The 24,243-nt window shown below is 40.1% G+C and overlaps 1 protein-coding gene and 1 long non-coding RNA gene across 5 annotated transcripts; one reads left to right on the forward strand and one right to left on the reverse strand.

Annotated features, from left to right (window-relative positions):
- Positions 1-3,138: 3,138 nt before the first annotated feature.
- On the reverse strand, positions 3,139-5,789 carry LOC115579712 (uncharacterized). The gene is made up of 3 exons (XR_003983717.1): positions 5,687-5,789; positions 4,275-4,316; positions 3,139-3,467 (listed from the first exon to the last, which is right to left on the reverse strand). It is a non-coding gene; the product is annotated as an uncharacterized LOC115579712 (long non-coding RNA).
- Positions 5,790-10,985: 5,196 nt separating this feature from the next.
- Positions 10,986-16,310, forward strand: isl2b (ISL LIM homeobox 2b). 4 transcript variants are annotated; one of them, XM_030413531.1, is made up of 6 exons: positions 10,986-11,132; positions 11,544-11,733; positions 12,098-12,360; positions 13,632-13,927; positions 14,758-14,959; positions 15,166-16,310. In XM_030413531.1, the coding sequence occupies exons 1-5, from the start codon at positions 11,075-11,077 to the stop codon at positions 14,947-14,949; spliced, it is 999 nt and encodes a 332-aa protein (XP_030269391.1). In that variant the 5' UTR covers positions 10,986-11,074; the 3' UTR covers positions 14,950-14,959; positions 15,166-16,310. The 4 variants fall into 4 exon arrangements, with proteins under 4 accessions (XP_030269391.1, XP_030269389.1, XP_030269390.1 ...); XM_030413529.1 differs by having other exon boundaries at positions 14,758-14,925; XM_030413530.1 differs by having other exon boundaries at positions 13,632-13,915; positions 14,758-14,925.
- The last annotated feature ends 7,933 nt before the right edge of the window (positions 16,311-24,243 follow it).

Raw genomic sequence — 24,243 nt, forward strand, 5'->3', positions numbered from 1 at the left:
TGCCAACTAGTTTGCAGCATAGCACACTGAGGCAGACACTGACGTCAGCTGTCCTGAATCCGGTAGCCTCCAACTTCGTCTGACTCGGTAACCTCCTCGGCTAAATCACAATCACTGTCCGGGCCGGAGCTCGGGGTGTCTGCCAGCGCGTGCTGGGGGCCCTGCAACATTTCCATTTGGCGTCTGGGGAGTCGCACATCAATTGCTCTCAGCTAAATGCACTCACATATGAATATTTCAGTACAATTTAATGTTTCAGCTACAGCCCCAAAGGAGCAGAGCATCAATTTGTGAACACAGTTCTCCTGGAGTTAAAAGCCAGGCCGGATAATACAGTATGAAAGGCGCTGTCAATCTAGAGGGCCTTTTTTTCACTTGAGAGACAGAAAAAAAAAAAAAAAAAAAAAAAAGAAAGAAAACGCACACCCCTTTGCCTTTAGTATCCAGCTGCATACAAACAGCTTTTCAAAGTTTCCTCTGGAAAGTAGCCGACTGAGGCAGCAGCAGGCATCTTTTGGTTCACCAGAGTCACAAGTCGATTTGCCAAGCTCGGTCAGTTTTCCCTGAGCTCTGGTTGTCTGCCATTTGGTCTCCACATGCTCACACACACACACTCATACACACACATACAAGACGCAGGCAGCTGGTGAAGGGAGCGGGTCAGGGAGTCGTGCACCTGCTGTCCTGTTAATAAAATACCCCAAAGTGATGCTGAAACCTCTTCCTTCACACAGCAAAGCTTCCCTCAGGTGTGAGAACATGAGTGCCTAACAAAACACGCGGATTGGGACACAACTGAACTAATCAGCTGGTTCAGACGCAGGAGCGCATGGCAGAAAGCTGAAGTTGTACACATTACATTAAATCAACGGTTGTGTTGTACAGCGCTCAATGCGTTGTCTTCAGGGATGAGCTGCAACTAATGCTGAATATCATTCTTGACTGATCTACTGATGATTTCACCCATTAATCAAATAATTGTTTGGTCTATAAAATGTCAGAAAGAGTGAAAAAAAACTTTTTCAAAGTGCTTGTTTTGTATGACCAATAGCCCAAAATCTCAAAGATATTTAGATTAAGAAAAGAAGAAAAACTTCCTCACATTTGAGAAGCTGGAACAGGGAATGTTTGGTATCTCAGCTTAAAAAAATGACTCAGACGTGAAATCAATAATCCAAATAGTTGAAGATTGTAATATAATTTTTCCGTCAGTCATCAACATATGATAATATATATGTCCTCTAATTGTTTGAGCTCTATTTAAACCATCAATATGAAGTAATTCATAAATGAATCTATTGCTGATGAAAAGAAATGATCAGGTAAACAATAAGGCAGATAAATATTATACAACTTCTGCACTCTTGCGTTAGATTACACTGTAAAAGATGTTCCTGTTTTTTCGTCTACCCTCGACACAGACAGAAATCTGGGATTTATTGTCTCAGATCATGCTGTTCAATTTGAAACTGCTCAAGGAAAAAAAACTGTAGTAAACTGAAAATGCAACTAGATGACAGTCCAGCTGTTCGAGTTGCGTTCAGGGGCGTCAGGCAGGAGGGGAGAGTGTTGTTGTGACTGCTGCAAACAGAGATGCCTCTTTCCTCATTTAAGTGACACAGCCTCTTGTTAAAGCCGCTGATAAGCAACGAGACCGCTGCTCCGTGCTGATGAGAGCGGCTGATAAGAAAATACAAGACGTGCATTTGTAAAATAAAACAGGCGGCTGACAGTTACACTAATAAGGTAATAATGGCACAGGTTCTTCAGCCCAACAATGCAGGACCGCCCCGGGGCACCAATCAAAAATTAATACTAATTATCATGTGAATACTGCATTAACTCTGAAGAATGATGAATTATAAATCTGCAACATGGTTCCCCTCTCAGAATGGCCCTGCTCGGATGGTGATGTGATTTTTTTTTCTCGTCTCTCTCGCTGAGACATTTCTGAGGAGCTGTCATAAAATAAATAACTGTGCATGCAAACATACCACCACTGTTGCAATACATTTATGAAAAAAAATAATGTGAAATATACTTTTATTTTGTCTTACTTTACTTTTTTGTCTTGAAAGCAATTTTAAAATCATTTGAGGAGTTTACACATTCTTAATATCTCATAACCTGAGTACTTATATTAGCCTCACTTTTGGCTGACTCTGCACATCCGAGTGGACTCAGAGCACTCAAACTTATTGGTTAGGTAAATCATTTAGAGCTCTAAACCAGCTACTAACTACATTTAAAGAGGGTGAAGCGTTATTCAAGTGTCTGTGAGAGTAAGCAGACACAAACCTAATTAACTTATTTACATGTGTATAAATACAGTCGTACGCTTAGTGATGTTGTAATTGTTTTAAATGCTGCTGCTGTGTGTGGCATGTCTTCAGTGCATACCTTTAATATCTCATGAACATAGTAATTACACGGTTGTTATCAATAAACTATGCAGCAATAGTGATAAAGAAAATAAATAAAAACAAGCCAGATCAAGACGGTTTACTGCAAGAAATCTTTGTTAAGAGTTTTTCTTATTTATATTAATATCTGTGTCAATACCCAAAGATTTTTCTGTTTTTCCCAGTTTGATACAATTGTGATAAAAATATACATCATGCAATATATTCACTTGCTGTAATTTAACAGTTTTTAGATCAGATTGGTTTTCTAATCAAAAATAAACACCTTATTTTTAATGAAATCTACACATAGTCTACAAGAAGTTGATATAAATAATTAAATATAATTAACACACAGAATCTGCGTGAAAATGTATTTTTTTCCTGTTGTTCCTGCAGTTTGATATTTGAGCCTCACAGTGGAGAATGATGCATGTACAGTTCAACACTCGAAGACTGTTTTCACATTGATTGCTGACAGTGTAAATGCTCTCTGAGGCCATCGATAATCTAATTTTAAGAGGATGACTATATGATTTGTGACGTCGCATATAATCTGGAAGCCAATCCTGGTCAAATGATCAGCCCACACAAATGTGTGATGTGAAAACTTGAAGCTTCCAGTGCACAAACACTGAGAACTGACTTAAACTGTTGTGAAATAATAAAAAAAAAATATATATATTTGCATGTTCAGATTCTGGACATTTTTATGAGTCAGAAAGAGTTGGAGACATTTTAAGGATAGTCATGTGGTAATTGTACTTTCCTTATGAGTTTTCAAGTTTTTGGTTTGAGTCACACAAATAGAATTATTATAGATCCTTTGGTGAGACAAAAACAAACAAAGCATGGATGTGATAAATGATTCACAGGAGCAACAACTTGCATGTCAGTGGAGACGAGGCCAACATCTGCAGCTGCCTTACAAGATCCCGCTGTATTTCAGCAGAGACGTTGATACAACTTTCCGTGTCTCTCTCTCTCTTCCTCCCAGAAATTAGTTTACTACAGCATTCAGTTCATCGGCCCGCTCGAAGCCGCCACTGCTCTTCAGGCCTAGAACTGAAAAACACAAAAGCGTTATAGGTCAGCCAAGGCGAGGTTTGGGTTTTCAGACCTCATGCACTAATGCTGCATGTACTTTTGCTGGTTCAAGTACAAATACACACCGAACCACACGTTTTCTTTCACATCATTTCCCCGACAGGCCGTTAATAAACAAACAACACTGTGCGCTGAACACATTTCTCAGAGTGATTCAAACTTGGCCTCAAAGAGGTTTTACAACTCGAGTTCAAGCTCTTCATTTGTCACTTGGCATCGGCCTCTATGTGAGAGAAAGACTGTTCTCCACAGCGGCAGCAGCATTCAGCATGATGGACATGATGCTGACTACAACAAGAAAGCGTTTCTGGCTCAAGTTTATAAAGGAAATACGGAGATTCAAACCAAATGTAGCAAATGCAAAGTTGAGCATGCTTTCTTTTTTTTTTTTTTTAAGCAAAAAGAAAAGTTACTTCCAAACACCAACACTTTAGCTTTAGTTCAGGTGTGTCCGGTTCTGCTGGAGCCACTGGGGAAGGAGGTAAACTGTGAATACATTTAGAATATACAGTCTGCAGTCTGGCTTTTGATATCTTACCAAGAACACCACTATCAGGGCTGAGATGATGTCACTGACAACCTACAGTAAGTACAGAAAACAGGCTTTTTCTTTTTTTTTTAAGCAAAAAGAAAAAGTTACTTCCAAACACCAACACTTTAGCTTTAGTTCAGTTGTGTCCGGTTCTGCTGGAGCCACTGGGGAAGGAGGTAAACTGTGAATACATTTAGAATATACAGTCTGCAGTCTGGCTTTTGATATCTTACCAAGAACACCACTATCAGGGCTGAGATGATGTCACTGACAACCTACAGTAAATACAGAAAACATATAAGTTATGTTTCAGCAAATTTATTTAGACGTAGTTAACATCTCGTGGTGTAAGCCCTTTTAGCATATTTTATTTTAACTAATGATGCTTTTAAAAAGTGATGGAGACAGAATCCTCAGTGTGACAACGCCTACTGTATGTATCTTACTTACATGACTAGACTCCATATAAGCATCATTTGTGCAAGAAGTTGTGTCATTCATTTGATGTGGTCATCAAGATCAGACAGTCAGAACTCTTTTTTCATCCACAAGTAAGGTTTGATATGTTGTTTTTAAATTCATCTTAGTTACGGTCAGAAACTGGGATTAGAATGGTTATGGAAAAAAATGACAAAAAGTATATATTTTTAAGAAGGTTAGCTGCAGCCTCATATGAAGCCCCAGTGACGACCCCGACCTCCTTGTTGCACAAGCAGCACAGCAGCAAGATCTCACACAACACGTCTTTCAGCCGCCGCGCCACGTAATAAACAGGCACTCTGCCGACAAACATTCAGTGTTACGACATGAGTCTTTTTTTTGTGTGTTTTTGTGTTGTTTTTTTTTTTTTTATGTGGAAAAAAAAATAAAATAAAAGACGCTCCGGTGGACGTAACCAAATTGGCACAACTTCAGCCGAATCAAGCTTTGGGGAGTTCAAAAGGAATTGGCACAGTAAATTACTCATGGGTCTGACAATGAAGGCAAAGTGCCATCGAACCCTAAAACATTCAAGAGACGAGTCGCTGTGAAAACTTCGGTATAATGCAGCCCACGAAACCCCCCCTCCTCCCCCCGCTCCACCTCCTCTGAATTCCAAACAAGAACATTTCGCTCTTGCCAAAGTTTAAGTGGATGATTTCAGTCGCACATATATATTTCATGAGGTTAATGGGCCCCATCAAATTGTGATTAGAGATTCTTCTGGGAGGCTTTTATGCTGGAGTGACAGCTAGGACGGCTGGGCTTGATCTGGCAGTCATTAACAGGTCACAAACAATAGGGCTGCTTGTGATATTTTGTTGTTCCTGCAAATTAAACTATATGTGCATGACAGACTAAACTTAACCTTTGACCTGTAGAATAAACCCAAACAGTGAGTGCAGGCTACATATTTTGTAATATGCAATACAGCAGCATGACCAAAAAAATGTACCAATAGATGTTTTGCATGCTTCTGTAGAATTAACCAGGCCACGTCTACACTCTGTTATATTACTGAGTTTTCATAATATCCGTTTTTTTTGGCGTGTCAGAGAGAAGCAACGAGCGGCATTGAGACCTCTCACATGGTCGATCTCCCTCTCCTTTACATTTTTATTGTTGTTTGCGCCACTTACTGCATTTACGACAACAAGAGGCTTACCAGCGTGCACGATCCCAACAGAGGCGTCTCGGGATTTGACCTCAGTGATGTCTGAAATAGTAGCCACATCCAGCTTAGCAGACACTCTGGGGAGGACATTCTGTAAAGGGGAACCCACAACATGTTAAGGCTTACAAAGCTCTTGAGTGAGAGTGACTATAAATGTTAAAAGTAATGGTTATAATGAGCTCTCCAAGGGGCCGGGTGGAAAAAGGTTATGTTAAAGCATAAAAGAAGCAATTCTCAGCCTGGTTTTAAAAAAATATCCTCGACAAATTTCAATGACATTCAAGTTTCAGAATGAGAAACAAAAGTGGTTTGAATATGACACGACTCTCTCTGAAACAGCAGCGAGCCTCTCACAGTTTTAAAGCGACTGCTGCGGGTGAGTCAGTCACATCGAATTAACCGCACGCTGCACCTTGTTCTAATTCTAAACAGAGTGAAGTCTGGCCTAGGAATAAAGATCAATATGAGCTGTAATAAAATACCTAAGATTTAGTTTAATGCATCCTAATTCAATTGAAATGCCATTAGACCTACGAGCTGACGGCTCTACTGAACAATCACAGATTACAGAGTGAGGTCACTTATTAAAAAAGAAAACTTAAAACTTTTAGATGCATTAGACATAATCGTTGAAGTTGCAAAATCCAATATGCATAAAAACAATATCTGATTTTATTATGCGTGTATGTCCAAACACTTCACTGCATAAATGAATTAGAGAGAATTTGTCTACTGAGAGGGAGTCGGGATTCGCTAAAATTTGAGTCGGAGCTGGTGAAATTCACTACCGGACAATTTTCATGGGTTTCTGTAAACTCATGATGTACAACAAAGTTTTCAGTATTTGCAACTGCATTTTTAAATGTTAAAAAAGTTGCAATATGTACGAAATTAACACACTGAAATAAATAAGTGACAGCATATCATCAGAGTAACCGCTAACTGCTGCTAACTGTAGCAGTGGTTTAGGTAGCGTGCTCAGTTAGCCACACAGCTAACTGTCATATTTGCTGTCTCACCCCTAACTGGCCTAAAACTGGCCTGGGGGGCTAACTGGTTAGCATGCTAGCTTCAGTAGATAACTCACCTACACATTACAAAGGCATCTGTGACCTATCATAACTGTTATATCTTGATGTTTTAGTAAATTCTGAAATGTTTTTAACTAAATTCTCACATATTCAACCTTTTAATGTGATTCTATACAAATGATAAGAAAGAATAAAACTGATTTCTATGTCTCAAAAGGCGGTACTAGCAGTAAAATGCTTAAAAACCAGCCCCAGCGTATGCAGACGTACAAACAACATCTACAGGGAATACCAAATGTCAACAACTTAGATTATGAACAAACGCCTCTTCAGGGGATAATCGAACTGAAATGTGCTTTTACAACTCTTCAATACAAGTCTTCAATTACATAAAATGTAAAAAAAAAAAAGCTGGTGGTGTATAGGTGCTCACATTTTAAGGGGTGCAGTTCAGTTGTAAACCAAATATATAAATAAACTAAAGAAAGCCTACAGGCATACGGCCTGTTTGTAAGGCAAGCAACACTTGCACACAAAAGGACGGCCCTGATGCAGGCAGCCTAGAAAGAAAGAAATCACAATATAGGCCTAAACAGACCAGAGTTTCTGGCAGGCAATTGATAAGACAGATTCAGAATGAGAGCGAGTCCTACCTGGGTTCAACCCCCTCCTCCTTAAACCTTCACAAAAGGGCGTCGTCACACCCTGATTGGCTGGGAGGGTGAATGCCTCGAGCTGCTTCCACTCATTAATAAGGAGTCAGTCTCCACACAGGTGATCTGAATCCATTGCAATCAGTCCAGAGGGATTTTTATATTCAGCCCCAAACAAACAAACATGGCAAGTCTCACACAATGGGACTACAAGTTGACAACATTCAAACTAAATTAAATGTCTTAAACTCTTTGGTACTGATTGCCATACTGTGTTTTCAGACCTGGAAAAACAGAACATTCAGAATATGCACATTATGAGTGAGAGATGAAAGAAATCACCTTTTTTTCCCATCGGCAGGTGTACAGACATGTGTGAGGTTTAGTCCTCATTGTTCGTTGTTGTCAACCAAAAAACAGCTGGATAGGGGGGGGGGACGTCTGTAGAGCAAATGACAACAGATTGTACTCTTATGACGGCGTGCATAATAAACTGTAACAATAACATTTTAAAATAAATGATTTTAATTCTCTTCTGACACAATCCAGCACTTCAAAAAAAAAAAAAAAACCCCACATAAATTATCTGATAGGATGTCTTGATATGAATCATGTTGCACCACTGGCAGCTCTTCACCCCTCTAACAGAAAAAGAAGAAAGCTCTTCCTGCTGTTTCACAAATGACCTCAGTGAAGCGAAGCAAGTTCATGCATGCTAATTGAACTCCCTCACGTCGCTTTTTGTCTGTTCACTCTTGAAAGGTCTGAACCAGTAGCCATAGTTTCTGATGTTAGTTTCATCTCTTGTGCTGCTGACGTACCCTAACAGGGTGTTGTAAAAAGTACCCCAAAGTCATACTTGAGTAAAGATACTGTGTTAGAATATTACTTACACACCTCGCTTGAACTTTCTGATTTTAAATGGAAAGTATTAAAGGTCCATTTCTGGAAGTGAAAGATTCTCAAAGTATACTGTAGATTATAGATCGACCGATTATTGGCTATATCGGATTTGATATTTAGGATTTTCTCAGACTGGAATCAGTGTTTCTAACGCAGCGTGCAATCTACAAAGTAACAAATAATTAAAGTGTAAGAGTATGAAGTACAATATACGCCTCTATAAGGAGTACAGAAGTAGCAAAAAATGGAAATATTCAAATGAAGTTGGCTACAAGTACCTCAAAGTACAGTACTTGACTAAATGTACTTAGCTACATCTCATTTGTGCCTTTACAAAGTTGCTACCAGCTATCAGTCATGATATATCAGCACTCCTTCTCCTAACCTCGCTGCCAGTCTGTGTAATATGAGTCAGTTTGTTGCTGTGCTCTGCAATGACCCGCATGCCCTGGGCTCTTTGGAAAGTTTTAGACGTATGTCAGTACATAAAAACAAGATTAGGAGTGATCACATCCTCTAATACAAAACACTGCCGACACTTAACTTTCAGTGCAGTTTGTCATGACAGCCAACAACCTGCAGTGAGGTCAGTGGCCACGCTCCTTTTACGGTTGAATCTAGTATCAATAAACCAGCTGTGTCAAAGGCCAACAACATTTTCTAACAGCGGATCTGATGTCAGGAAGACTAAACCGCACTGAGTGACCCCGTCCGCAAACACGCTCACACAACAGCATGAAAATAGCCAGCCAGCAAAGCAAAGCCAAACGAGGTTACAGAAGATATATCTTTAAGGTGAGACTGTGCAACAACTGTTATTGATTGTGCTGAGACATTTTCAGAAGAATTTGTGAGAATTGAATAAGCAGAGATTTTATTCACATTTTCTACCTGACACCAGAGGCAGACTGATGTGTGGCCTCGAGTGCTGCAGTGGGCTGATAATATACTTAAATGTGCCGTCTGGAAGGTGGGAAATCAATCAGAAAAATAAATATCACGTCTTTGTTTAGAAGAAATGCAGTGCTCGACAAGCTTTGTGAAGGCTGCCGTAGCTCACCTGCAAGAAAAGAGACAAAAGCACATCAACCAATCCTGATTGGACCTTGATTTGACCCTGAAGTGACACATGCACGCTGGAGAGCAGCATCACCACAGGTTCCTCAGGTCGGCACCGTTTTATGCATGAGCAGTAAGCCCATATCTTTGTGGCTTTCAAAATGAGAATAGTTATTTAAGATTGGACACTTTCTGCTGTTGGCAGAGTGAGTGTGAATTGTTAGACTTTTTGGGGCAACATGGCACGAGAGGGATGAGACAACAAAACCTCTCTGTTTCATATCGTGGTCAACAGCGGGGCATTTCAGTCTCTGATTGAGATGCTGGTCAACATCAACATCATGGAAGCTGCGGGAGAAGCTTGATTTTGCTCCTGCAGCGATGACTGAAATGACTGAGAGGGCAGAAAAATATAGAATTTTCTCTGTGAGGTTGGTTCGACTGACTGTGCTCTGCAGGATGAAGGAGGGAAAGAGATGAGAGGTAAACGGTGTTTGGACGGAGTAGCAAACAGCAGCATTGTGCTTCTACAGTCTCAACATTCAAACACACCTTTCAATCAATCCTTTAAAAAAAATGTTATAAATATGTTTTATTTCTCACAACAACGTCTTCAACGTGGAATACAGAATGTGATATAACTGAAGCTCACTCGTCCTCACTCGTGTTTCATTTGATTTAGTTAAGAGGCTCACATGATTATAAACAGATAGATACATGGATTGAATTTAAATCTCTACTAAATCTATGCTCAGCATTTCAGAGAGCGAACCCTCCTCCGCCTCCCTCTGCTTCACTAATGGTTGTAGTTCTGCTTCTCCTCCAATAGATGGGGTTGTTCTCGAGTAGATGAGCATGCAGATGAGAGCTGTCGACCATCCTCACATCCTGCTTTATTCATGTCCCGAAAAAAAACCAAATTACTGCAAAAACATCTTAATTTTGGTTGACATGTTTTTAATTAAAGGACCAAAGCTCCAAATTTAGAGTCTAACGATGCGGCTCATGGGTTCTGAGGGGATATAATTTCCCCATCATGACGATTTATTGAGACGTTTGACCAACATAAACAGAAGAGCTTGAATAGAAAAAGAGGATATGATATTCCTCTATGCTGCACAGTTTGTTTGAACAAGTGATCATTTGGAATATGGATCAAATAAATAACCTGCACTTCATGTCAGTTATCAATTTTAGACTAGTGCTACAGGATGAACCACATAAAAAAAAACCTTTCAGCTCCTTAAACTAGACAATTTAAATTATTTTTGGTGGAACGTATATACAATTTTAGATGCTTATTGCCTCATTTTTAGTGTCCCGATGATGAAGAAGAAGATGATGATGATCATTATTACCATCATGAAATTTATGTTCATCTTAAAAAAAAAAAAAAAAACACACTCAAACATTTATTTTCTTCAATCTTTATCCAAAGTGGCAAAATATGAACACGTGCAGTCTTTCTCAGATTTCCTCACGCACGAATATCCTCTTTTATCAATTCAATTTCACAGGTTGGAGAGAGGAGGAGAAGCGCGGTGCCGACGTCATGACGTCAGAGCGGCAGCGTGCAGGGACCCTGCATCCTCTCCTTGCCCGTCCCCCCGCCTCCCCCCCTGTCTCCCCCCCTGAAGTCCGGAGAGACACACGTTATCAGGGAGGCAGCCGAAGGGCCAGTCATCTCCTCACATCTTTTCTGCATCGACCACAATCCCCTCTATCCTTCCTGTATGGTGGATATTATTTTCAGCTCTTCTTTCTTGGGTGATATGGGGGATCATTCCAAAAGTAAGTACTCGTTGCAAACCGGCCGGTGCAGCTTCAAGTGGCAGATTTTCTTTCTTTTTTTTTTTTTGGTTTTTCGTCGCAGCGGCATTATGGAGCTACACGATAGATCCAGCAGTGCGCCGATTGCTCACGTTAATTCTTAAGAATCATATGTGGTGTTTCTTTTGCTGTGCATTTTATTTTTTATTTTTTTGCAAATGTAGAAATGCTTGTTTCTTCTTTACGAATACTGGTAAAGTCTGTATCTGTTACATAACATCAAGACTTGTCCAGTCTGCAAAACAGAAGAGTTCTCACGCTTACAGGGTTTAAAATACATATTCAAAATAATGTCGCAGTTGTTTGTGATACTGTGTTTGTGTGGCTGTGTCAGTCAGTCGGTCGGTTACAATGCTGTGAAACTCTTTGCAGAGAAGCCAGGATTCGCGATGTGTGTAGGATGTGGAAGTCAGATCCATGACCAGTACATACTGAGAGTCTCTCCCGACCTGGAGTGGCACGCAGCCTGCCTGAAGTGCGCAGAGTGCAGCCAGTACCTGGATGAGACCTGCACTTGTTTCGTCCGGGACGGCAAAACCTATTGCAAAAGAGATTATGTAAGGTAGGAGTTTGGAGATATGTTACCCGTATATGTGTCACTGAATCATGTTTTAATCACTTTTATGTGCAACGTGTTTGTGTACAGTGAGACGTTTTATTATAAGGAGGGCAGAATTCATTCAAAAGGACGAATCTGGACGTTAAAGAAAAGTGCGCTGAAAAGCAGAATAACACAAGTTAACTGCGCAGTTTCATAGAAAGTCTACTTAAAAAATAGAAAATTATACACACCAAACTATTATTTTCAATTCAATTAAAAAAAAACCTCACACCTCTCAGTTATCAGCCGAAATTCTCCTTCATCTTTATTTTTTATATTCTTCCTGGATTTTTTAATCATCTCTTCCTCTTCTCTCGTCTTCCAGGCTGTTTGGAATAAAATGCGCAAAATGCAACCTGGGGTTCAGCAGCAGCGACCTGGTGATGAGAGCCCGGGATAACGTGTACCACATCGAGTGCTTTCGGTGCTCGGTGTGCAGCAGGCAGCTGCTGCCGGGAGACGAGTTCTCTCTGCGGGAAGACGAGCTGCTGTGCCGGGCGGACCACAGCCTGCTGCTGGAGAGGAGCTCCGCAGGAAGCCCCATCAGCCCCGGACACATCCACTCCAACAGACCGCTGCACCTGACAGGTCCGCTGAACACTATTATTATAAATGATTACTGTTATTATTACTACACCGTTTCTATTGTACCTTGAAGCAGTGGAATAGTTTATCATAGTGCCATTTTAAAAAGGCCTTCCGTTTAAAGAACCTATCAAAGAAATTCTATGTCTTTACTCCTAAATAACACAAGTAGACTTAAAATAGTACAAATAAAATCTTGAGTTAAAAATGCGAAATTAAAAACTTATAAGAGATTCTGACCTAAATTATTTTAGTATTTTGTCTTTGCTACTTTTTTTTTTTTTTTTTTACATCCACATTGTTTGTTGTGGCTGTCGAGCTTGGTGTGTGTTTGTGTGTGTGTGTGTGTGTGTGCTTCGACCCTTTTTTTTAGGCTAATTTCATAATTGATCTCATTAGCCTAACCTGCTCTGTTACCATTATCTGAATAATCTGGTATTTGAGTCGGTGTGTGTGTGTGTGTGTGTGTGTGTGTGTGTGTGCGTGCGTGCGTGCGGAGCTGTCATTCCTCGAGGGCGCATGCCAGCAGAGAGAGAGAGAGAACAAAAGCAAAATGTGTGAATAATGTTCACCAACTTCCTGCTCGGTTCAGCTCGGTTCAGTTCAGGAGGAGTTAGGCGGCTCGGTTCGGTGACGCGCGGGTCCTGCAGCGGTGACAGCGGCACGATCTCATGTTGCAGCCGAGGTTTTTGTTTTTGATCAGAGAGGAGGAGGTTTAGATTTAATGTTTAACCGCGACACAATTAAGGATCATTATAGGGAACCAACACGACAAAGAGAGACGTGATTGGTTGAATTGCAAAACGCAAAAAATAAAACATAATAAAAATATAACAATAATAAAGAATAAGTACATTTTAACATTGTAGTTATAAATTCTGACTATAGAAATGTGCATAAACAGCTTTATTTCTATCATGGAACAGAATTTTGTTTGTGTGTTCTCACGCTGGATGTGAAACAAAATTCTGTCCTCCCACAAATATTCATATATTTTTTTTCTCCTCTCATTTGTCCGAGTCTCTGATTTAAGATGCTGCAGACATTAATCTCATCCGATCTCATGTCAGATTGATGAATATAATCGGCCTTTTCCTGCTTGAGATCAAAAACAATCCAAGATATATATAAAAAATAAAAAACAGTGCAGATTGAGATGAATGAGCTGCAGAGTCGCTCTATCAGCATCTGAAGGCTCTCTGAGGCCTTTGAAGCTGTTAGTATATCAAACAGATCCTGACTGTGTTGTCTTCTTCTTCTTCCGGACACTGCAGACCAGGTGGCGGTGCGGCAGGCCCCGCATCGGAACCACGTCCACAAGCAGTCGGAGAAGACGACGCGGGTCCGGACGGTGCTGAACGAGAAGCAGCTCCACACGTTGCGGACCTGCTATAACGCCAACCCGAGGCCGGACGCGCTGATGAAGGAGCAGCTGGTGGAGATGACCGGCCTGAGCCCCAGGGTGATCCGGGTCTGGTTCCAGAACAAGCGCTGCAAAGACAAGAAGAAGTCGATCCTCATGAAGCAGCTCCAGCAGCAGCAGCACAGTGATAAGACTGTAAGCATCTTCGTAAGTTTGGCCGCTCGATTACTCTCACTGATTTGTTTGTTTCTTTCCTTTGAAATAATGATGGATGTGAACTCAGCTGCCCCAGTTTTTTTATCACCTGAGAGAGTATATATTTATATTTATATAGCCTATATAGATATATATTCAATGATTCAATGATTCAAAAACTTTATTGTCTATTAATGCAGGCAGTAATGGGATTTTTTTCTCTCTGGTGCATCTGCTCATATAAAAAAAATCATATATAAAATGCACATAAAAGGCAACGTGATAAAATGTCATGCAGTAAAAAAAAACAAAAAAACAAAAAAAAAACCAAGCCATTTGAACTTTACAGCTTAATGATATTGTAAATAAAAATATAATAATTTTTCTGATTATGTTGCTGGCTGTTATCACCCTCCAGGTTATAGCCTGCTCCCTCTGATGGGAGTCACACATGTGTGAGCCTTTTAATCTGACTCTTGTCTGAACTTTATCTTTTTACTTTACTCACACTAAGACTCAGCAGAGCCGGTTCCAGTTCCAGTTGGCTCTTGTGCTGTTCTGTAGTCAAACTTTAGGGCAATGAATAATGAATCAGCTGCTTTGGCTTCAGTTGCTTTGACCTGGAAGATAAAAAACAAAAACAAAAACATCCCTCCCCATCTGTGACCTATGTGGTTCAATCTCTGGGAGAAAATTCGGTTTCCATGATTCCAGATTTAACATGATTCTACTTGTTTTGCAAAACCATCAGTGCTCTGTGTTGCAGGACTCACACAAATGCATCCACATGCTTTATTTTGTAATATTTGGGGATGTTTTTTTTTTTTTTTATCTTGTGTCAGAACCTGCAGGGCCTCACCGGGACGCCCCTGGTGGCCGGGAGTCCCATCCGGCATGAGAGCACCGTGCAGGGGAACCCGGTGGAGGTTCAGACCTACCAGCCTCCGTGGAAAGCCCTGAGCGAGTTCGCCCTGCAGAGCGACCTGGACCAGCCGGCCTTCCAACAACTGGTGTGTGTGTTCAGGACAGACTGAGACAGATGATGTACACAAACACACACACAAATACACACCATCACCATCTATCTATCTATCTATCTATCTATCTATCTATCTATCTATCTATCTATCTATCTATCTATCTTTGACAGAATTGAACTGTTTTTACCAGCCAAGTTTTTCAAAATAAAAGCACACATTTCCCCATGTTCTGACACATTGCTTGTTGTGTGTGTCTCTGTGTGTGTCTAGGTGTCATTCTCTGAGTCGGGCTCTCTCGGGAACTCCTCGGGCAGCGACGTGACTTCTTTGTCCTCCCAGTTACCGGACACCCCCAACAGTATGGTACCCAGCCCGGTGGAGACGTGAAACGGGGCCCCCCCTCCTCCACCTCCTCATCCTCCTCCTCAGACCCATCGGTCCCCCCGACACCCACCGACCCTCCGACTCGCCTCCTGCAAGGACAATTGCAGCATGATCCCAGTCTCCCCCATCCATCCCTCCCTCCCTCCCTCTCCTCCTCCCTCCCTTTCTTGCATGTGACCAGCTCATCACATCGCCTAAACTACAGAGAGGAGAGTGTTTTTTTTGTATTATTATTTTTATTTTTATTTCCTGACATGTCGGACGAGGAACGACGAAAGCACCGATTGACTCCGATTTTTTTTTCTGCCTTTCTGGAGCTTTCATTGAGAAAAAAAGAACAAAAAACTGAGCAGAACAATATTGTTGCATGACTTGACGCGGAGAGAGAAGATGTACAGAAGAACTTCCCGATGGATATACTACTACAACCGAACCTCCCCCCTCTTCTCAGAACAAAAAAAAAAAAAAAAAAAAATTGGAGGGGAAAAAAACATTTCCACGTTTCCGGTACTGACGGGGGGGACATCTCTGCGATTTCATTGTGATCATACTGTGTCTTGTTTTCTTCAACATGAGAACATGTTTTTTGATACATTTATTGCGTTTGTCGAGTCCGGTCGGACTCCTTGTCTTAAAAAGGTCAGAGCATGATAATCTGCAAACTATTCGTGTTGTAAAAAAGAAAAAAAAAAAGAAAAAAGAAAACAAAAAAACAACAAACTTTATCTTAAGGGCAGGAAACAGGCTGTTTGAGCTTCTCGAACAAAAAAAGTAAATTATTGTTATATTATTTATTGTTAGGAAAGCGATTCGTAAAGGGATTATTAACTGATAAAAAAAAAATAAAAAGCTGGATACATAACTTTGTACAGGCGCAGTTTTTTATTTTCAATTTATTTATTTGTGTTGTTTTGCATTTGCAAGCCAATTTCTTAATTTATTTGAAAACCCTTCTATGACTTTTTATTGCAACAGCAAGACGAGAAATGATTTCACTGAATTAAAGATGGATTTATGGTGACGAATTCAAATTCACTGTCCAGGCAACACATTGTTTCTTCCTCGAGAAATTCCCGAATTGGTGTGGAGAAGAAAGCTTCTCGGGCCGATTTAAAGAAAATATTTGTTTTAAAAGGAATATTCATCCCAGTCGCTCTGAATATGTTGTTCGTCCTGTTCAACCTATATCGAGTTAATCTTCCCGAGGCTCTTGTTTGCCTTTATCATCGCCCTCCATCTGCCTCGGTTGTGCAGCAGGACTCTCGGCCAGTGGTCATTTACTATCTCGGGGGCAAAAATCTGCTGTAAATTGCGCTCCGTCCAGTTCCTCTGGTTGAGTCACAAGCCCCCTGGTCTAGACAGCGCGGAGGGATCGGCGACCTCTTATCTAGTCCTGGCATCACCTGCAAGCGATACACTGACTGAAGCCACAACAAACTAACTAAACACCCTCCCCTCTCTCTCTCTCTCTCCTCCACACGCACACACACACACACACACACACACACACACACAGCTCCCCCTCCTATGCGAGGGGAGCAGGGAGCAGCTCGTAAAGGGTCACTTCTCCTCCTCGGTTTATTTTTCCTTCAGTGGATTGCGTTATTGCGCGCAGGGTCAGCCGGAGATGACAGCTCGGGCTAAATGAACTAAAACGCAGCTGACCTCCCTTCACACGAGGCCGAGCTGCCATGTACGCGCTGAGAAATCTGTGGCTTAACTTAACCTGTTTTTTTTTCTTCTTCTTTCTTTCTGTTTGACACGTAATTTATTTCTTTTAATGTATATTTCATGTTATTTAGTCAGAAAATCCCGAGTGGAAAAAAAAACCCCCAACAACCTGCCAGTCAGGTGAGATCATTTCACTTTCAGATTAAAAAGCAGAAAAAGTGAAAACATGGCTTTAGAAAATTCATCTTAATTTGGAAAACAGACAGAATTACACCGGTGCACTGATTTATACCTGTTTACTGTATTTGAAAAAAGTGGACTCAATAACACACAAAATAATTTATGGACATTTTTTATATATATATTTAAGCAAAACAATCCAACAGATTTTTTTTAAATTTTTTTAAATTGTTTGTTTGTTTCCACACTGACGGTGTCTCAATCGGAAGTTTGAATGACAAAGGGGCAGATAATAGATTTGTAATTGAGCTATTTCAAATAAGATAAGTCAACAATGCGAGCAGATTAAGATAACAGAGATAAGTGAAGAATAACAATGGCGTTTACGGACAGGAATGCAAGGGGGGCTTATTACCTCTCCCCGAGAAGAGAAAATCATTGTGGGGCCCGTTTATGTTCGCAAGAAAACCAGCTCGTTTTTTTTTTTTGTTTTTTTTTTTTTGTTCCAGCACGGACACTGTTGTAACTCATCCCCCTATAGGCTCACAGGAGGTAGACTGAAGCGATTTTTATTAGCCTGTATGTAAAAAAAAAGCTTTTGAACTCTGAGAGGGTTTTAATAGTAAAAAAGAAAAAAAGGGGATTTAAAAGCTTTTGTTGAGAGATCAAATATGGGGAAATAAAAGAGAAATAATAATTAGTTAGGAAAAGCTCGTAAAATGTCTCCTAAATTTAGAATTTCCTAAAAATATAATAATTAAGAAAGCCAAAAAAGAAAAAAAAAGAAAGACAGATAAGAATTAAATTAAGGACTGCATAGACTAAAACTAAAGTTAATTTTTGCATTTTAGTCTGTCACACAGATGTGAGATCTTCTCATCTGACAGCCATGAAATGACTCGTGAGCACCTGAAGGCCACACGATCCTCAGCTCCGTCGAGGGGCGTTTCCCCTCCGCGCGTTAAACAAGGACCAAAACAAACAGCGCTGATCTCTGCGGATCTGCAGCCTCATCAGCTCACTCTGCTCAGCACAGACGCAGGTTTTAGTTGTAATCCTCACTGTACTAACCTGCACCCAGATACAGGACGTATAATATACACCCGAATTATTTAAAAAAAAATAAAAAATACATAAACAAACTTAAACTCCGGAACAGTGCGACAGTGCCTCCTCCATCATATTATTAAGGATTAACTCGGAACTGTGTCGAGTTACCGCGGCGCAACTGGACGCTGTCAGAGGGAATGACACCGTATCATTAATGATTAAGAGGACGAGTCCATTTAAAGGTGTGATGTAATTCTCTAATTGACGGAGGGGTTGATGTAATTAGATCACCCGGCGTCGCTCGCGAGGACTTGGAGCGCCCGCCCACGAGCGCGAGTCACTAAACTGCCACTGACTGACAGACACATGGACATGGATTATATGTGTGGATTATATATAAATTCAGTGGGGTATAAAAACATTTATAAAACTAGAAGGACAGACTTTGAGACATGCTGCATTTTGTTTTTCACAGTTTGTTTTTCTTTCCAAAATTAAGAAATAAATAAATAACAGTAATACATTTCTTACATTTTGATGCCAGTTTCATAGAAAATTAGTCACATAATAATTTATAATCTTTAAACCAACACGCCAAATTTCAGCAAAACAACTCAAATTGTAATATATTTGTTTATTTAAGGGGTTGAATTTGACCTTAAAAAATAAATAAAAATACAGTCTCTGATGGTCTTCAGTTGTAATACAGCTGTGTGCATAAACACTCAGCTGCCAGTTTATTAGGTTCACCTGGCCCAAACAAATGCAGTCTAATACAACAGTCCTGCAATAAATCCTTCATTTGTTAAAGTAATAATGTTCAGGCTGTGGTGAATTTTCTGCCATAACTTTGTCAAACTAACAATTGTTTCAAATATTTTTTTTTTTTTTTTGAGCAGTGAGAATTAATCAAATATCAGAAACATGTCTTGGTGTGACTCAGTAAAATTGTAAATCTATTTTAGAGCCAGCTGCCAGATGTTTGTCACCATTGTTCACCAAACAGTAATGAATTGATGAATTGGTAATTTGCAAAGCCAATTACCACAATCCAATTTAGCAGTTGAGCTGGGAGGTCTGCTGTCTATTAATCATAACATCACTGAGGAGACTTTTGGACAAAAGCCTGAAGAACAAATTTAATTGTTTGTCTTAAATCAGAAATTCTAATCTGAAAGGGAATCTGGCAGATCACGAATAGGAGCCATGCAAACTGGTACTGATTCAACATGAATTTTTTTCAGACGTATTGAGTCATGACAGTTAGATTGTGGTGAAAAAATGAAACCCTGCAATATAATTCACATGTATTTGCACACTGAATCTTGTAAAATTCATATCATAGGGAGGGGATTATATTTCTATTACAAATAAATAAATAAATAAATAAACAAATACATAGAAAATAATAATAATAATAACAACAATAATAATAATAATAACAACAATAATAATAATAATTAATATATAATAAAGTTAACATGATTTCATTTATTTCTAAAATTATTATTACTGTTGTTTTTGCTTACACGTGATTCATTCTTTTAAATTCTTGAGTCCACTCACTGATTCATGTTATATCACATATAACAATTTAAACTTTTTACATTTTAACCTCTAGAAAACCGTACAATCACATTGTTTTTTACTGACATGTTTTTTTTATAATCTATCATTCACAGGAATTGGGAAAAAAAAAATACACTAAAATAAAACCAAAGCAATATGTTTTTGATTTTTGTCTTCCATGACAATTTGCCTCCTGAACCCTTTTGTGACATACAAAGAAACCGTCCTGAGACTTTTGAATTAGCGTTACTGCCAAACGTTGTGTAAAAATAAGTCTGCGGCGGCTCTGTGAAAGTTTCGACACTCGGGTCCACTGTGACCTCGCTGCTCCAGTGGGGGCCACCAGCAGAGGAACTTCCAAGTCCAAAACTCTCCTGGGAAGCATTCTGACAGGCTGACTTAATGCAGAGGCCGAACTGGGAGCTTTTTATTTTTCTGCAAGAAAAAGAAAGAAGGAATGGGGAGGGGGGTTTGGACAAAGTATTGTACTTGAGTTGAGAAACAACAACGTGTGGGGCTGAGGCTCTCTGTAACTTATATAAAATGAAATCAAATTATGAGATAGATATAAGAAAATAAAGCTGTGTCCCTGCACGCTGGTTCTCCACCTATGAAAGGAAAGTGAGAAATTACACAATTAGTAAAGCACTGCAAAACAGGATCCATCAAAAAAGACACAACAAATCTCTTTCTTCTTCTTCGTCTTCCTCTCTTATAATCAACACAGTGCAGCTTTAACCCCTGTGTCAACATCATTATAACTGTGTGCTGTGTTTGCACTGTGTTTTCTCCTCCTCTTGTCAGGTGTTCCTAATGGGAAATTTAAGGACCAATTCATCTTCGATGGGTAATGGCCAATTTAACATCTGGTGACAAGAATTTAATCCTCTCTGCTCGTGGGTTACACTGATAATGAAAGGGCAGCGTCAACATCTATGTGCAGTGGTACCCCGGCTACTTGTGTACTATCGATCCTGGGGAGTGAATGCTGCTTTTATGGGAAACTGACACAATGAGTAAATATCCAAGTATTATCCTTTAAACTTTTAAAAGCACTGGGGGCCAACAGAGGTGGCTGTATTTTAGAGAGCTGCATTAAAAACAACAAATATTGATTTTTTTTTTCTTTTTCTAAACAAGACGTGTTTGTTGACATAGTTTTCTTTTTAATATACCAACATCTTTCATATTTTTAAAGCCACCGTTTTGTCCAAATTTAAACAAAAAGACGAGGAAATTCTGAACAGCTGTGTTAAACTTAAAGGAGCACTATGTAGAAATTCAAACTCCGAAATGTAGTATTCATGTGTGTTTGAGGTAATAATACAATCTCTGAAACATGTTTTTTTTTTCATGACTGAATAATCAAGCTATTCTCAGAAGAAGATAAGGTCCGCAGAACACTGTTTGAACCTAGACAGGTGGCAGGGTCTGCCACATACAAACAAAGCAAAACAGTATGAAATTGTTAATTCAGTTAAATCAGTCAGGAAAAGAAAGCAAGTTTGTCTTATTAAAATCAGCGAATGAAGATCTTTCTCTTATGATTACAACATCTTCCCGAAAAACTACATACCGCACCTTTAACGTTCAATACCTGCAGGGCAGCACAACATGCCCTCTTATCCTTTTGTACTTCAGGTGAACCTTAAGGAAGGAAACTGCAACTGTAGCAACAAACTGAGTGTGTGTGTGTGTGTGTGTGTGTGTGTATTAAAGCATCTGTGTGCTCTTATTTTGTGAGTTTCAGGGCATGTAGCTCACGCTGTGTGCATGTGTGTGAGCATGGATGGTGAGCAGACCTCGAGCTCACCTGGAACACACACAGAGAGCCACAATCAGCCTCTCTGGTCCCGCCGCTGAGACAGTGTCAGAGCTCCGTAAATCACAGCGCCCCACCCATGCATAAATCTGCAGCAAAAACAACACACCAACGCCCATTAGGAGAGGAGAGGAGGGTCGGAGCCGCCCCACTCGACAATGACTCGCTATAAAACACAATGAGGGTTCACCTGTACTTGCCTTCCCCCCCCTTCAGTCTTTGACAGGACCAAACTGTCATTAGCCCGGCGAGGAAGACAAACACGTGTCACTGGAAGCAAACAATGAGGCATCGAGTGTGAGTCACTCGAGATGAGGAACGGCATCAAAAGGTTTCGGGGAGACTCTCTGGCGTTCATCAGGGTCATATTAGTGTCAGTTCAGGAGTTCAAGAATGTTTTCAGGAAGTCTTTGTGTTTTAGATTTAGTGCTAAAGTTCAATTAACCTCGTGACTCGAGAGTTAGGATGGAACAGAGGCAAACTTTAATTATAGCATACAGAGCCGAAACTGAGATGTAGATGCCGCTGATATACTGCCGCTGTCAGATTAAAACACTGTGAGTCAGAAGAGTCGCTGATTCACACGATCAGGGAAAATTAACCCCTGTTCGTATTGACAGGCTTTCATTCCTGATGAGCCATATCCTGTAAAGCATGCAGGACACAAACATCCATTGTTGTATGCTCATTGATAAAAAGGAGTTATGCAATTTTACGTATGCACATTATCCCTTATGAAAGCTTTAGAAGAAATGTGCTTCTTCACATGTAAATTGGTCACTCACATGCGACTGGCTATTGTCACATGTGAGCTAAAATGTTAACATGTGAAAAGAAAATGATTGCATGTGTGAACTGGACATTTTCCTAAGGGAATATGCTTTCTGCTTTTTCCACACACCAATGAAAATGTCCACTTGCACATTTACATTCATGTGTGATTGGCTTTTCTCACATGTGGATTAGAATTTCCACATGTGGAAACAAAACATGGCGCAAGAAAATACATGAAATTTGTCACATGTAAATCGCACACTCTCACATATTTTCGCATGTGATTGGCTGTATGTACATGTGAGCTAAAATCTTATCAAGTGAAAAGAAAATGTTACATATACAGTGAAAACGTTCAGGTTGACTTTCAATTGAAAATTCAAAAATGAATGAAAACATTTCCAACAGCACAATAATCACATCCCTCGTGTCACGTGACACAGCAGCAGTCTCGATGTACACACATACTGAGACTATTTAAAGAGATGGTCCAACAACATTGATGACATACGTAGAGCGACAGAAATGGTCGAGAGTCAGTGAGAGATAAAGACAGTCAAAAAAAAAGGGGGAGAAAGAGGGTAAAAAAAAAGGAAGGGGGGTCTCTGGCTGCCAACTGCAGCGATCCCCTTGTCCCAAGGCGTTCCTGCCACTTTAAGAAATGAAGCAATATCATTAATGGAGGCCTCTGAGGGCTGACATCTTGCTCCAATTCACCAGTCCCCGTCCATCACACCATTACGGTGGGCCCAGCAGAATTAAAATCCAATCACTCCTCTGGCTAGTTTGATTAAGGAGGGCAACCGCACAAAGAAGGGGCTCTGACCCATTGTTGCCTCTGCCAGGGAGTCCCCAGAGGCTGGAGCAGGTTTCTGGTCCCAGGCAGCACCCAGACAAGGCCTGGTCACTGTTGAAGCTTCACAGTAATGCAGTTTGACGTCCCACTGTTGAATGTTGTGAACTCTTTTATATACAGTGATGGTTGAATATAAACTACAATTACATTTAACTCATGGTGGGAGATGAACAAGAAAAGAGAGGGTTGTCTTTTTTTTTTTTTTTTAAGAAAATAGCAAGTTCCAAAAATATTTTTTAATGATGTCTACGTCAGGCACATGTCATGTGAACCAAAAATAAAAGTTCCGGCTGCAATAAGAAGGTCACATGATACAGAATGACATTCATTTAAAATGTGTGTTGCTATAGTTGACACTGTAGGATTGTATGTTGGGTGGTCTAGACTGAAATATCCCAACAAGCTTTTGATGAATGCCCACGGAAATGTGTTCAGGCGTTCATGGTCCCCAGAGGATATACCCCGCTCACTTTTTTAACAACCAACTTTTTCCTGTAAGACCACCAGCATCAGCAACATTATATCTGTATCTACTGGATGAATTGGCACAAATATTGGCACACATCTGAATTGTGCCCACACGATATATCCTAATGATGTTAATGACGTTTGTGTAGTGTCCTGAAATATCTCGACCACTAGTAAATTGACCGCTATGATGTTTATAAAGATATTCAAACTGGAGATCCTTGGACTTCACATCTTAGCATTACCACAAGCTCGGCTTTAATACTAAAATGGTGACCGCGCAACATTTCAACATTTTGCCAGCTTAAGATCAGCCTGTTAGCGTTGTCATTGGCATTTACCTAAAAGCACCACTGTGCCTCACAGTACAGCCTCACAGAACATCCACTGTGGATAAAAGGTGTTGTTTGGTATCATGTCATCTCCTAACTGTAGATGGAGCTGTCATATTTTCCCTGCATAGCCTGTTCTTGATCTCACAGATGTCTGCTTGGCAAAGAAATTGTAAACTGAAACTTTGCATCAGTTGAATCCTTTTTGAGAGCTTGACCTCTAATTTCCCATGCTGCTTTTT

The sequence above is a fragment of the Sparus aurata genome, chromosome 4, assembly GCF_900880675.1.
Source record: "Sparus aurata chromosome 4, fSpaAur1.1, whole genome shotgun sequence".
Lineage (NCBI taxonomy): Eukaryota > Metazoa > Chordata > Actinopteri > Spariformes > Sparidae > Sparus > Sparus aurata.